General features: G+C 48.5%; 1 protein-coding gene across 1 annotated transcript; it reads left to right on the top strand.

Moving 5' to 3' along the window:
- The first annotated feature begins 5,764 nt into the window (after window positions 1-5,764).
- On the top strand, window positions 5,765-11,709 carry LOC104264940 (2-hydroxyacylsphingosine 1-beta-galactosyltransferase-like). Its single transcript, XM_009822230.2, has 5 exons — window positions 5,765-6,610; window positions 9,452-9,591; window positions 9,764-9,840; window positions 10,206-10,425; window positions 11,394-11,709. The coding sequence occupies exons 1-5, from the start codon at window positions 5,765-5,767 to the stop codon at window positions 11,707-11,709; spliced, it is 1,599 nt and encodes a 532-aa protein (XP_009820532.2).
- Window positions 11,710-12,603: the final 894 nt, after the last annotated feature.

Consider the following 12,603-nt stretch of genomic DNA (forward strand, 5'->3'; position numbering starts at 1 on the left):
TGTTTCCACGCTGCAGACCTGAGACCGCTCACAAGGAGCACAGCCTCACATCAGCTGCTTCTCTGTCTTGTAACCATGTTGCAAGCACGGGGAAAAGGCTGTCTGGAAGAACTTGATGTTGCAGAGCATTGTGGTGTCACAAACCATCTCTGTCCCTTCCAGAAGACAACAAGGAAGCCAGTGGATATGGAGCGGTGGGAATCTCGCTTACCACCCAGACAGACTCAATGTATGATGAGAGGCTGGGTGGGGAAGCAGATGTGTGGTGCTTGCCACCATCCCTCAGCTCAAGTTCTTGAAGATGTGTGTAGTTTCAAATGCCTTGACAAGCTGAGATACAGATCTTTATTTCTTTTCTCAGTTGTTATGGACCAGTGTTTTCTTTAGTACCATGGTTCCCTAGTTGTGACCTACGGACTGCCAACCTCTTGCTGGCCCACAGATTCCCACCTTGCCTGTAGAGCTTCCTCCATAAAACTCTAATCATCCAGGAAGGATGTTGAAGATGGCCCAAGGTCCCAAAAGTTTGGAACTGATTGGGGACTACATCAATCTTTGTCCAAAACGGGTGCGGATGAGCAGAACACTTCTGATGCCGTTGTGTGGGGCAGTAGCACCGAGTGGTGCAAAGCATGAGTTATTCTGATGCTGACCTGATCACTGCTGTGGTTGTTCCCTTTGGTCTTTTGGGGATCTGGGCTTTCTTCATTCTCTGTTTCTTGTGGGCCACCATGAAGATGTTGAAAAATGCTGGAAAAGTACACTGTTTTTAGCAGACCATCTGTGCACTATTCACTCTGTGTGCAAACAAGATTTTAAAAAACTCAGGGTTGTAGGCTGCCTGGGGAGGCTTATATTTAAAGGGAAGGTGGTTTATCTTGCTCATTGTTTTCTATACTAAAATACTAACGCTAATATTAGTATACTGTAACACTAATATTAGTATACCGCAATACTAATATTAGTATTTCAGTGTTAGTGTTATTTACCCAGGTGACTCTGGTGAAGCAGGAGTCTGTGATAATCCAAAACCAGAGCACAGAAGCCCACCAAACACTGGATTGGATATGGTTGATGGTTAGACTTTCCTGCTTCAACGTATGCTTTATTAAGCTTACTTTATACAGCATTGTATCTTCTAGGTTTTTACTAGAGGTTCTGCTGGGCAGCTCCTGCTTGTAGTGCAACATCTTCCTGCAGCGGCAGAGTTGCTCTCAGAGCTGCATACCTGCTGGCTTGCACGGAGTTTTGGCTTCCATAAATTAACCACGACTGGGTTGGCTGTCATCAACTTGATGGTAGCAGATGGTCCTGTTTTTTCTGGATCATACCCAACAGATGAGGCAAACTTTGGTTTCTCATTCCAGGAAGAGTTTTGAGCCTCCAAATGAAGATGCCTTTTCCTTTTGGCTTCAAATGAATTGTGCTGCTTTGTTAATTCTTGAGAAGTTTACAGTGAAAACATTTCTTCTTACTGTGGTGTCACGGTTTAAGCCCAGCTGGCAACTAAGCCCCACACAGCCGCTCACTCACTCCCCCCAGGTGGGGTGGGGGAGAGAATCCGAAGAGTAAAAGTGAGAAAACTCGTGGGCTGAGATAAAGACAGTTTAATAGGTAGAGCAAAAAACACCGTGCGGAGAAGCAAAGCGAAAGAAGGAATTCATTCACCACTTCCCGTCGGCAGGCAGGTGTTCAGCTGTCTGCAGGGAAGCAGGGCTCTATCACGTGTAGTGGTTGCTCGGGAAGACAAACGCCATTACTCCGAATGTCCCCCTCTTCCTTCTTCCTCCCCCGGCTTTATATACTGAGCATGATGTCATATGGTATGGAATATCCCTTTGGTCAGTTGGGGTCAGCTGTCCCGGCTGTGTCCCCTCCCACCTTCCCGTGCACCCCCAGCCTCCACTCACTGGTGGGGTGGTGTGAGGAGCAGAAAAGGCCTTGACCCTGTGTAAGCGCTGCTCAGCAGTAACTAAAACATTCCTGCTTTATCAACATTGTTTCCAGCCCAAATCCAAAACACAGCCCCATACTAGCTGCTATGAAGAAAGTTAACCCCATCCCAGCCAAAACCAGCACATGTGGGTAAGAGCTGGATAGAGACTAGGATGCAGGAGGAGAAATAATTCAGCCCCATGGATATGGGCTTCCAAGTCCTATGCAGGAACTAGGTAATACAAAATACTGGAGGAGAGGGAGAGATGTAAAGGGCAGGGTCCTTGCATGGAGTGTGTTCCCTGCCCTTTCTTCGTGGACTTCTCTGCTTAGACTGCTTACTGTCAGAGGTTTTAGTACTTCAACCGAATAAGACACCTGAATTAAAGAAACATCTATCTTTAGAGCTGTAGCTGTTCAGTTACTTCACTTAAGTTAAACTGGTGTAATCTTCCATTGATATAAAAATCATGCCCTGTCAGACATGTTAAATAGGGCAAAATCAAGGGGCAAATTCTCAGAGGGATTTCAGAGGGATGTGTTCTCTCTGCTCCCTTTCTGCTGCCTCCCATTTCAATGGCAATGCTTTGCTGTGGCTTTGAAAGTAAACTCCCAGCTGAGGGTGGCCAGGCGTGCAGGGCAGGCGGGGATGCTGCTGCCTGCAGTGACAGTCACACGAGGGCTTCCCCCTGCCCACCCCTCCTGCAGCGGGCTCTGGTCTTGGCTCTTACCAAGATGCCTGCCCTGCCCTGCGTGCTGCAGCAGTGAAACTTAAAGCCTCTGTGGCACGGGCATTTTTAATAGTTTCCTTGAACCCTGACTTCTGACTGTTAGTGTTAATCATGGTGTTAGGGGGATTCCTCTGCGTAAATCAGTCAGTTGGCATGGCTTTAACGCGCCCTTGTCGTGAAAACAGGGAAGGGTATATTCTCTCTCTACAAGCCTTCTCCTTTCAGTAGCAGTGTTATTTCTTGCAATATTTATCTGATTTAGCCCCTAGCCCAGGACTTCAGACCACAATCAAAGAGGTGGTTCTGTCTGCTCTGCTCTCGGATCTAGTGTGGGATCTGTTATTTACTTGGATTTCGCACCTCTGCTGAGGCACAGGCTGTGAATTCACCTCCCAGCAAAAACGTGTTCCTGTGCCCAGCAGTTTGGAGGTTGAAGACCACGTGCCTGCAGCCCGACAGTGGGTGCAGGCAGCTGAGCTCCTGTAGCCAGAGAGCTGGGCTGCAGCCAGTGCCCCATGCTGCGGACAGAGCTGCACTGGCCACAGTACCTGCCGTTGCTGGAGGGTCCTGCTGCAAAGCTCGTGGGGTGGCCGTAGCTATGTGCCCAGTGTTGGCAAGAGGTAAAGTAGGGAGGTGAGCAGGTGGGTTTTGAGCCTTCCCTCAGCTAGACCTTGTGTGCATAAGATCGAGGTCTTTTCTCCTTTCCCCTTTGCTGTCAACCTGACATCCTAATAGTGACTAGCTGCTGAACAAGGGATGGAGCCAGCAGAGTGCTGCCCTTTGAGCTGGTAGTTATGCCTTCATTATATCCCAGGAGCATTAAAAAGCAGGGATGTGCCTGGCTGAAAACCTGCCTGATGCATCCAGCACAGATCTAGGGCTGGAGCTGGTCAGGGTACCTTTCTGGGCATGGACAGAACAGAGATTTGCTCTGGTGGCAAGAGGAAAAAAAGTCCCTTCCTGCAGCCTGGCATCTTCCCACCACTTAGGAAGATTTACAGCCTCCCTTGTTGCCTGGGCAAGGACAAGAGATTCCTGAGCCAGCACCTTTAGGGATTGCTCCTGATGTTGGAAGGGATGAAGTACCCAAGAGCAGTCTGCAAGTCTCCTGTGTCAGCATCCGCCCCTGGCCCGAGGGCTGAGATTGGCACCTTGCTTGTCATTTGGGTTTTGGTAGCCCCCAAAGGGTCCCGACAAAGCTGAGGGTCATAGAAACGCCTGGCATGTAGGTCCATGGCAGGACATGGTCCTTGCTGAAGGTGGGTGACAATTTTTTTCTTTAAATAACTATTCCTTTCACCTGCACTGTTTCTTTGCATTTTATTTGTTGCCCAATGAGAAAACACACCATCCCACATATAAAACTACCTCTTCTGCTCTTCTCAGCACACTTATGCATGTGTATGACCCACCAGGTGCCCCGGGACAAGCCGATACCTGTTCCTGTCATGGAGCCTGTCCTGAACTCCCTGATGTCCTGGAGAAGACCAGCAGTATGGGGCTGCTTTCCCTCCTTCTCTCCCTGGAAGTAGCATGTGCTCTGGATCTGCTACACAATGTCATAGCCAAATGCTTTGCCTCCCCTAGCATTGAGCAGGATAAATCCCTTTTGGGTCTCTCAAGTGAACTGGGAACCAGACCAGCTTCACAGGCTGTAGCTCCACAGTGGCCAGCACTGCTGGCACGAGCCAGCCTGCTCCCACTGGCAGGCAGGCAAGATCCTGGGCAGATCCTTATTTTCCTTGCAGGGCTTCTGCTCTCTTTTTCTCAAGCCAGTGGCTGCTCAGTTTCTTTCCCATGTCCTGTCCCCACATGGGAAAGGCAAGCAATGCGGGGAGAGCGTGGCACTTTTACTCTCCCATGTCGGCACCCCTGCATGCTGTCTCTTGCCAGAGATATCCAGCTGCTGAGGGGAATCTGAAGATTGTATTTAGCAGGACCTTATCTGGGACTTTCTTTCCTGCCTTTTGATTGATTAAGCAATAGTGGAGAGGCTGGCAGAAAAATCTTGGAACAAATTCTGCTATACCACATCCCTGCAGCCCTCCCCGGGGATTAGTGTGTGGGGCCATCCAAAATCCACTTATAATTGTTCTCATTGTAACTTCTCCTCCCGCCCCCTTCTTAGCATGTCTGAACTGGGTCCTCAGGACACGGCTCTACTTCTGACTGTTCCCAAATAATTACCACGTAATTCTTCTCCCAAAATAACGTAAGGTGTGGGTGAGGCGCGTTCACTTCCAGTGATGTAGCAACACCCCTTGCACAACAGAAATACTGGGTGTTTCACCAAACTGGGAATGGGATGGCGGCCACAGGAGTGTGACTAAGGGGCGTCAGTGTCCCACAGGTGTTGCACGTTATCTCTGGGTTTGTCTTCTTCCAGCGCATCAGTATCCTGGCGCCTGCTTTCCCTTCCCAGACCTTTCGCGGGAGCCTCCTCATCCTCCCACAGCTGATCTGTAGTGGAGCAGCTCTTTGTCCAGACCCCTGCTGTGCTCTCTGGAATTGCAGTTCCTCTCGGAGGGTCCTGCTGTGACTTGGACTCGCTGCTGCCCCGTCTGCGCTGAGCAACGTGGCTTGCCAGCCTTGTGAGGGCCAAAGCTGGAGTGTGCCTCTTGGCATTCCCACCTCAAGACCTCCAGGGTCAGAGGGAACCAGCCATTCTGGCTGGGCAGAAATAGAAATGAAATCCAGCTGTGCTGGTTCTGTAGTGGTAATGGGGGATTGAGCAGCGAGTGTCTCTGCTGATGCTGTGACCCAGCAGAGCTCCTCCAGCCGCTCTCCCTCTCTAACTCCCTGCAAGTCAGTCTGATAGTTTTTGAGCCTTAGGAGCACAGAGAAGAAGTTTTGAATTTCTAGAAAACTCTTCTGATATATGACTGGTTGTTGGTTTGGCGGGTTTTTTTGGTGGTTTTTTTTGGTTTTTTGTTCGGCTGGTTTTTTTCCTTTTTTTTTTCCAGTGATGAACTCCAGACTGCTCTCCTCTCCCAGCTCATGAGCTTCTGGCTTGCAGCTACAATCCCAGTTGTTAGTTGCCCAGGTACACGACAGAGCACTGCATACTATATTAATGGCATGTTTCTCTCCTTGCAGCGATGAAGATGATGAAGGTGCTACCGTGCCCTGCTGCTCTTCTCTTCCTAATGGCTGCATTCACTCTGGAGCCATCTTGCTGTGCCAAGGTGCTGATCATGCCCACCATAGTCTTTGACAGCCACTTGCGAGTCTTCATGCGAGTGGCAGAGGCACTGACTGACCGGGGCCATGACCCCGTGATACTTCTTCATGAGGGTCGGGATGTGGAAACCTACCTGCCTGGCTTCCGTGTGCAGAGGTACTGGGGTATCTTCAGCACAGAGAGTGCAGATGCCTGGGTGCAGGAAAAGATAAAGCGTGTCTTCCAAGGGAAGATGACCTCTCTGGAGATGTTTTCCTTCTTGGAGAAGTACCTGGAAAACTGTGATTTGGTGCTGGGAAACTCTACCCTTCTGCAGAAACTCCAGCGTGAGCACTTTGACCTGCTGTTGGTGGACCCCAATGAAATGTGCGGCTTTATCCTGGCCCACATCCTCCATGTCAAATATGCTGTTATCTCCACTGGTTTCTGGTTCCCAGCGGAGATTGGTGCCACTTCCCCCATTGCCTATGTCCCCGAGTTCAACTCCCTGATGACAGACAGGATGGGCTTCTTTGGCAGAACTTGGAATCTCCTAGTCTACATGATCACTCGCGTGGCTACAAAGCTGGTCATCCTGCCCAAGTTTGAACGTCTCATGGAGAAGCATAGGGTGGAGCCCAAGACATCCATGTTGGACCTTGTCCATGGAACTAGTCTGTTCTTCCTCTGTAACGATGTGGTGCTGGACTTTCCCCGTCCGACACTCCCTCATGTCATTTTCACTGGGGGAATCCTCGCTGAGCCTGCAAAGCCCCTTCCAGTGGTAAGTGTGGGAAAGCTTTGAGCTGTGATTGCATATTAACCTGGGGAGTTATTCAGTGCAAATCTTCTTTTGAAGAACCTTATAAATGCTCTGAAGGCCCCCCAAGTCTGGAAAGCTGCTGTGTTTTGGTGCTTGGGTGCAGCAGGGAGACAGGGAGCACTGAGGACTGTGGGGTTGCAGGGAGGATGTAGAATTAAGTTGAAGCTGAAGCTGGATTTGGCTTTACTGTCCATGTAAAAGAGTGTGTGGAAGTCCTAAATTGGCAGTGTTGCCCCTGGGACTTGATCATGAGTAGTTTGTTTGTTCATATGCTTGAGGTGGAAATGGGAAGAACAATTAGTCTTCATTGCTTCATCACTGCTTTATGTCAATCCAGAATTTCCTCCTTAATCCTATTTCTTACAGGGCATTTCTGCCCTTGAGCTTGTAGTCTTAAGAATCCATAGGAGAGAGCTGTGCTTGTTCCCTCATCAAATTCAATGTGGAATCCCAAAGTGTACAAAACTGAAATGTATCGTCCCCTTTTTCTCAAGGTTCACTCCAGAGGGAAATCTCCCCAGGCATCCCAGAGGCTTTCTCTGGCCTGTACGTCACTATCTCCAGTAATAAATTCAGAGGGACAAGCTCCTAAAGCCTCCAACTGAAGACAATATTGGAACAGAGCAGGACCCATCTGCCATTCCTCCCATGGCCTTACCACTTTTACAAACACTGGGGGGGGGAAATAGACCTGGATAATGACACTCGGGCAGTCAGGTTTTCCTGGTGTCGGGACTGAAACGGAGATAAGATTCAAGTTTCAAATGATTAGAGGCCTGTCAAGATCTCTGATGGCAGCTTTAATTGAGACTGTGGGTGCCAATTTTTTCCAGTTAAAAGGAAAAAGTGAGGTCAGGTGCTTTAGAACAGAAGTTCTCCAGATGTGTATGGCTGCACATCACCCTTTCCCATGTGGCACAGCATGCAGGTAGTGCAATGCACATAGGGTGCTCCAAAAGCTGTGTCAGAGAGTGGCTACCTCACAGGTCTTGCAAAACACTGGCTTGGTCCAATCTGGCCATGTACACACCTGCCTTATAAAGAAGCGAGTTGTTTGCTGGGGCATTACTCATGTGCTTCACAGCTTCCAGAACAGATCCCAGGGTGCTTAAGGGAAGAATGATGGAGATAAGTCTGGAGCCCTGCAGTAGGCGGTGGCCATTGTGCTAGCAGGTAGGCATGTCTGTGTCCAGGTTACAGGGTGCCAGTAGAAGAGAGGGCCTCTGGAGGTCTAGGTGTAGCTTTAGGAATCTCCCATCTGAACTGGAGCAGAGTTATGTAATTAAGGTGTTTATTTCCTCCTATTTGAAACACTGTGATTGCGAGTTCCTCTAATTAGGACTCGGTGAAATATAGATATGTATTTGAGAGGTGGTGAGAACTTTTGGTGGTCAACCATGCTTCCCTAGCAACTTTAATGCTGTTTCTGAAAGTCAAATGTTAAGGCCCAATTATAATGAATAACATAATAATCTGGTTTATGAGTCATTGTACTTTTATTTAGAAAAGTAAAACTGGTACTTTCTCTTCTTTAGCAGTTTTAGTGGTTGTATTGCTCAAAGGATGTGAAGCTCGAGAATGGAGAAACCGAAATCCCTTAGTTGAAAACTTTTTGATTCTTGGTTGTTGGGTTGTTTTAGGACTTCTTAAGCATTTCTGCAAAGATAGGTTAGAGTCCCTGAAGCATGTGACAAAGGACAAATATCCTCAGAGAGTAACACTAAAATGTGCTTTGTAACTCTTCTGTACCATGATCCCCCAACCTGTAGACTACTACTAATAAGATATTCTGAATTAATCGTCCTATTTTTCTCCTTTAATAAAAGGAAGAACTACTTTTTTGCCCTTCATGTTCTTTCACAGTGTTTATTTCAAGGAAGTATTCATATTCAAAGACAGATTTTATGAAACTTCCCTAAAATGCTCCTCACTGTGATAGATGGGAAACTTGAAGCAGGATAGAATCCTTAATGAGAAATAGGCTCAGCCTAGCCTGGCATAAAAGGGAATAGTGGGCATTTGCTCCACAGCAGCTGTGGTGGCTGATTTCTTCTTCCTGCAGCCTTCTGGCCCTGGTTGAAAAAAGTACGGACTCTGTTCTAGGTACACACCTGTTCATGTAGCATTACAGGTAGCCTCTAAATGAAGGACAAACAACTGTGTTTTTTGGAGCTGTACCTACCTCTCTGCCTAGTGACCAAAAACTAAATCTGCTACCTGCAAGTAGCTATCAAGGATGGGTAGAAGTCTCCTGGCAAGATGGCAAAACCTTCTGCCACCTCCAGGAGCCTTCAGCATTGGAGAGTTTGTGGGGAATCTCCAGCAAGATGTTGTTCCTGACTCTGCCTGCGTGAAGTTTCATCTGTTGTTATCGGCCTACAGCTAGAGACACTGACAGACCTCCTGCCTTAGTGGTGATGGAAAATAGCCTTCCTCTTCTTGCTCCAATTTCCTTCTCTGCTCTGGCTGCTTCTATGTGGGCCCTATGTTTTCAGAGCCCTCCTTGCCAAAAAGTAACTGCGTTACCTCCAAAGCAGGAGGTAATGCTGTGAAATGCAAGTTTTGGACACCTCCCTGAAGAGCTCCGAAGCCCAGCAGGTGCTCAAGTAATTTCTGCCTGGCTAGGTGCAGAAACCACAGCAGTTTTAAAGTTCGTTGTCTGGTGAAAACCACGTAGCTTTGTGCTCCAGGTGGATTTGGCTTCATCTTCTCCGTAGACAACTTTCTACTGGCAGAGGCAACAGTGGGAAGGGGCCTTTCTCCAACAAGACTTCAAGGCAGCTGTGTGTGTTTTGCCCGCAGGGTCTGCGTCTCTGGGTGGAAGCAGCAGACGCGGGTGTTGTTGTTGTCTCCTTTGGCATCGGGATCCGAGCTCTTCCGACCGATTTGGTGGAGAAGATGGCTGGCGCGTTTGCTCGCCTCCCACAGAGGGTGGTGTGGAGGTGAGGAGGGAATGGGTTTCCTCTTAACTTGAGTTGAATGAAAATCGATGTTGAGGGGTGATTCATCTCAAAACACAGAATTTGCTTTCCATCTCTTGATCTGATTGAATTTATAATCGTTCTCTGTGTGTTTCTTTTCCCTCTTTTTCCCCTCCTTTATCTCCTCCCACAGATACTTTGGGCAGAAGCCAAGAAACCTGGGTGGGAATACGCTGATGATGGGGTGGCTGCCCCAGAACGACCTGCTAGGTAAGGCTGGGCGCTGTGTGTGTGTGCTGCTAGCAACATCCCTGGAGTTTAGCCCAAACCACAGCAAAGGCACATAAGGACAACAGCGCCTGTGTGGGTCTAAGTCTGTTGCTTGTTGTGAGTCTGATCTGTACAAAACATGATCCTCACCTAACACCTTCTTGAAGCTGCATCTTGGCCCCTATCTCCTTCCTCCTCCAGACGCTACTTGGCAAGTTTTGGGCTGCCAAAAGCCAGGTGTGTTCCCAAAGGGTAACATGCCTGGTTTTCCCTAAGCGTCCATCAACAGTGAGTGTTGAGGAAGCCACCAGTAGCCCTATTTCAGCATGGAAGACACTGACCTCCTGCCATTTCTTTGCCTGCAGGACATCCCAACGTGAAAGCCTTCGTCAGCCACTGTGGGATGAACGGTGTATTTGAGGCAATTTATCATGGTGTACCAGTGGTGGGATTTCCTTTCTATGGGGACCAGTTTGACATCATGACCAGAGTGCAGGCAAAGGGCATGGGTATCCTCATGGACTGGAGCAGAGTAAAAGAAGAGGATCTTTACCAGGCTGTTGTCACAGTTATCTCTGATCCCAGGTGAGGCATCCAAAAACATTGAGCTCTTCCTTGGTGCAGGCTGTATGTAGGGACAAGTGTGTCTGTGTTGTCTCCTACACAGCCTGTGGTGGCTTCTGGATCAAGCAGAGTTGCAAGCATTGCTCAGCTGGTCAGACATGTTAGTGCCTTGAAATCCTGAGATACGTCCATGAGGAGATACTCCACTGTTTACTGTTAGAGAGCGTGATCTAGTCCTGTTTGGCTCTGACTGTAATTTTCTTAGAAAGCTTTCTGAGATGCTGAGGCACAAACCTTTTCTCCTTTTAATGCCAGCCTGTCATCAGGGAAAGTGAGATCACAACCTTGCCTTGGGATCTCCCTGACCTTGTCCAAACAGCTTTCTGTAGAAACAGTTAGGGCAGAGAGTGGACTGCAAGTAATGCTCCATCTGTTCCTTCTGACAACCAGATACTCTGCCCTTTCCTAGATCTGCTGCAGCACAGTGACGCAGGGCTCTCACTTTCTGACAGGACACATGCAACTGCTAGTGTTTGAAATGCCGTCCGAGCGCTTAATTTTTTTGTTTGGTTTGGTTTTGTTAGCTATTAGGAGCTCTCAACTACTGACCTCAGTGTCAGTTGTTAAGGTATTGCCACTCGGTACCTTGAAAGATTTGGCCAATCATCAAGTGTGTGACTGTTGCTTGATGCTGGGTGAGGTCTTTGTGTGCAAGCTCCCCTCAGAAAGCAACGCTCCACATGAACCCCCTGAGCAGGGATTTGGGAGCTGAAATGCCAGTCGTCTTAACAAAACACAAAGTAAATGCACTCTGGCTTGTGCTGCAGTGGCTAATGATTGCCATCAGAGTGGCTTTCAGAGGCAGGAAGAGAACTGTGGAAGGAATTTGCCACTCTCCCAAGGTATCATTTGGGACCTGACACCTCAGACCACTTCTCAGCTATGAAGCTCCTGTCAGAAGGATAACTTCATGTCTTCTTCCCTTGCAGCTACAGAAAAGCAGCCAAGCTCATCTCAGCTTTGCACCTGGACAGACCAATGCATGCTCTCAATAGGACAGTGTACTGGCTGGAGTACATCCTTCGTCACGATGGGGCACCGTATCTTCGCCCTGCTGTCTACGACCTCTCCTTATATGAGTACTTCTGCCTGGACATTTTGGCTCTTCTCTTGCTGTGTCTGTCCGGTATTGGATTCATCCTCTACAAATCTGTGGTGTGGTGCAAAAGGAAGGGGGCCAGCCCTGTGTATCAGAACGGCAATTGCATGAAAGGCCACCTCACAGAAGAGAAGAAATTGCAGTAGTGTGGCTCAGCATGTTCCAGGGCACATCCCATCACTGTGAAACGAACTGCTGCTGTGCCAAGAAATGTGCGGCACGCAGGCACAGAGAGAGGTGAAAGATCAGCAGGTCTGGATGAGAAGAGAATGGGGAGGGAGGAGTATTGCAAAGTCTTGCGTGCACACCTCTGTGTACAGCACCTGTGGGCGGGGGCGCAAATTCAGGCATGGGTGGAAGCACTTGGCCAGGATGCTGGGAATGGGGCATGGGTAGGTAGACTTCCAGGGAGGAGTGCAAGTTGTTCCCTTTTTATTGCACGTTGGTTTAGATGCTGGTGTTGCTCTTCTGGCTTTTTGGATCTCTGTGGAGGCTCTGGAGGTAGGAATAGCATTTCATGTGTGGCAGACACCGTTTCTCCTCTGCCTTGTTACCAAGAGCCCCAGGAGTCAGGATTCCTTTATGTGCAGGTGAGGGCCTGAAGTAGAGCTGTGGACAGGGAAGGGCACTGAAAGTATCATCTACAAGAGAATGAAGTTGGTCTGTTTTAAGTTCTGTGGGTAAATATTGTTCTTCCTGCTTCCATCAACCCTCTGCAATCCTGTCTGTGTTTGAGCTAAATTATTATTTTTTTTAAATAAAGTTATATTCTTTCCCCTGTGTGGCAATTCTCTCAGGATGTTGTTCAAGCAAGATTAAAGTGTTTTTTCTTCTTGTCACTGCTGTTACAGTCTCCACGTACCTCTGGATCCCTATAAACCTCTGTCAGCAACTCGTTTTGGTCTTCCCACAGGGTTTCAGGCAGTGCCTTCCCTCCTCTGCCAGCATGTGACACACACCCATGCCCATGGAGTCTCCAAACCTGTGATAAAAAGAAGAATTTGGAACAGATGCAAGTGCCAGGACCACAGGAAGAGCAG

Source organism: Gavia stellata, chromosome 9, assembly GCF_030936135.1.
Source record: "Gavia stellata isolate bGavSte3 chromosome 9, bGavSte3.hap2, whole genome shotgun sequence".
In the NCBI taxonomy this organism is placed as follows: domain Eukaryota; kingdom Metazoa; phylum Chordata; class Aves; order Gaviiformes; family Gaviidae; genus Gavia; species Gavia stellata.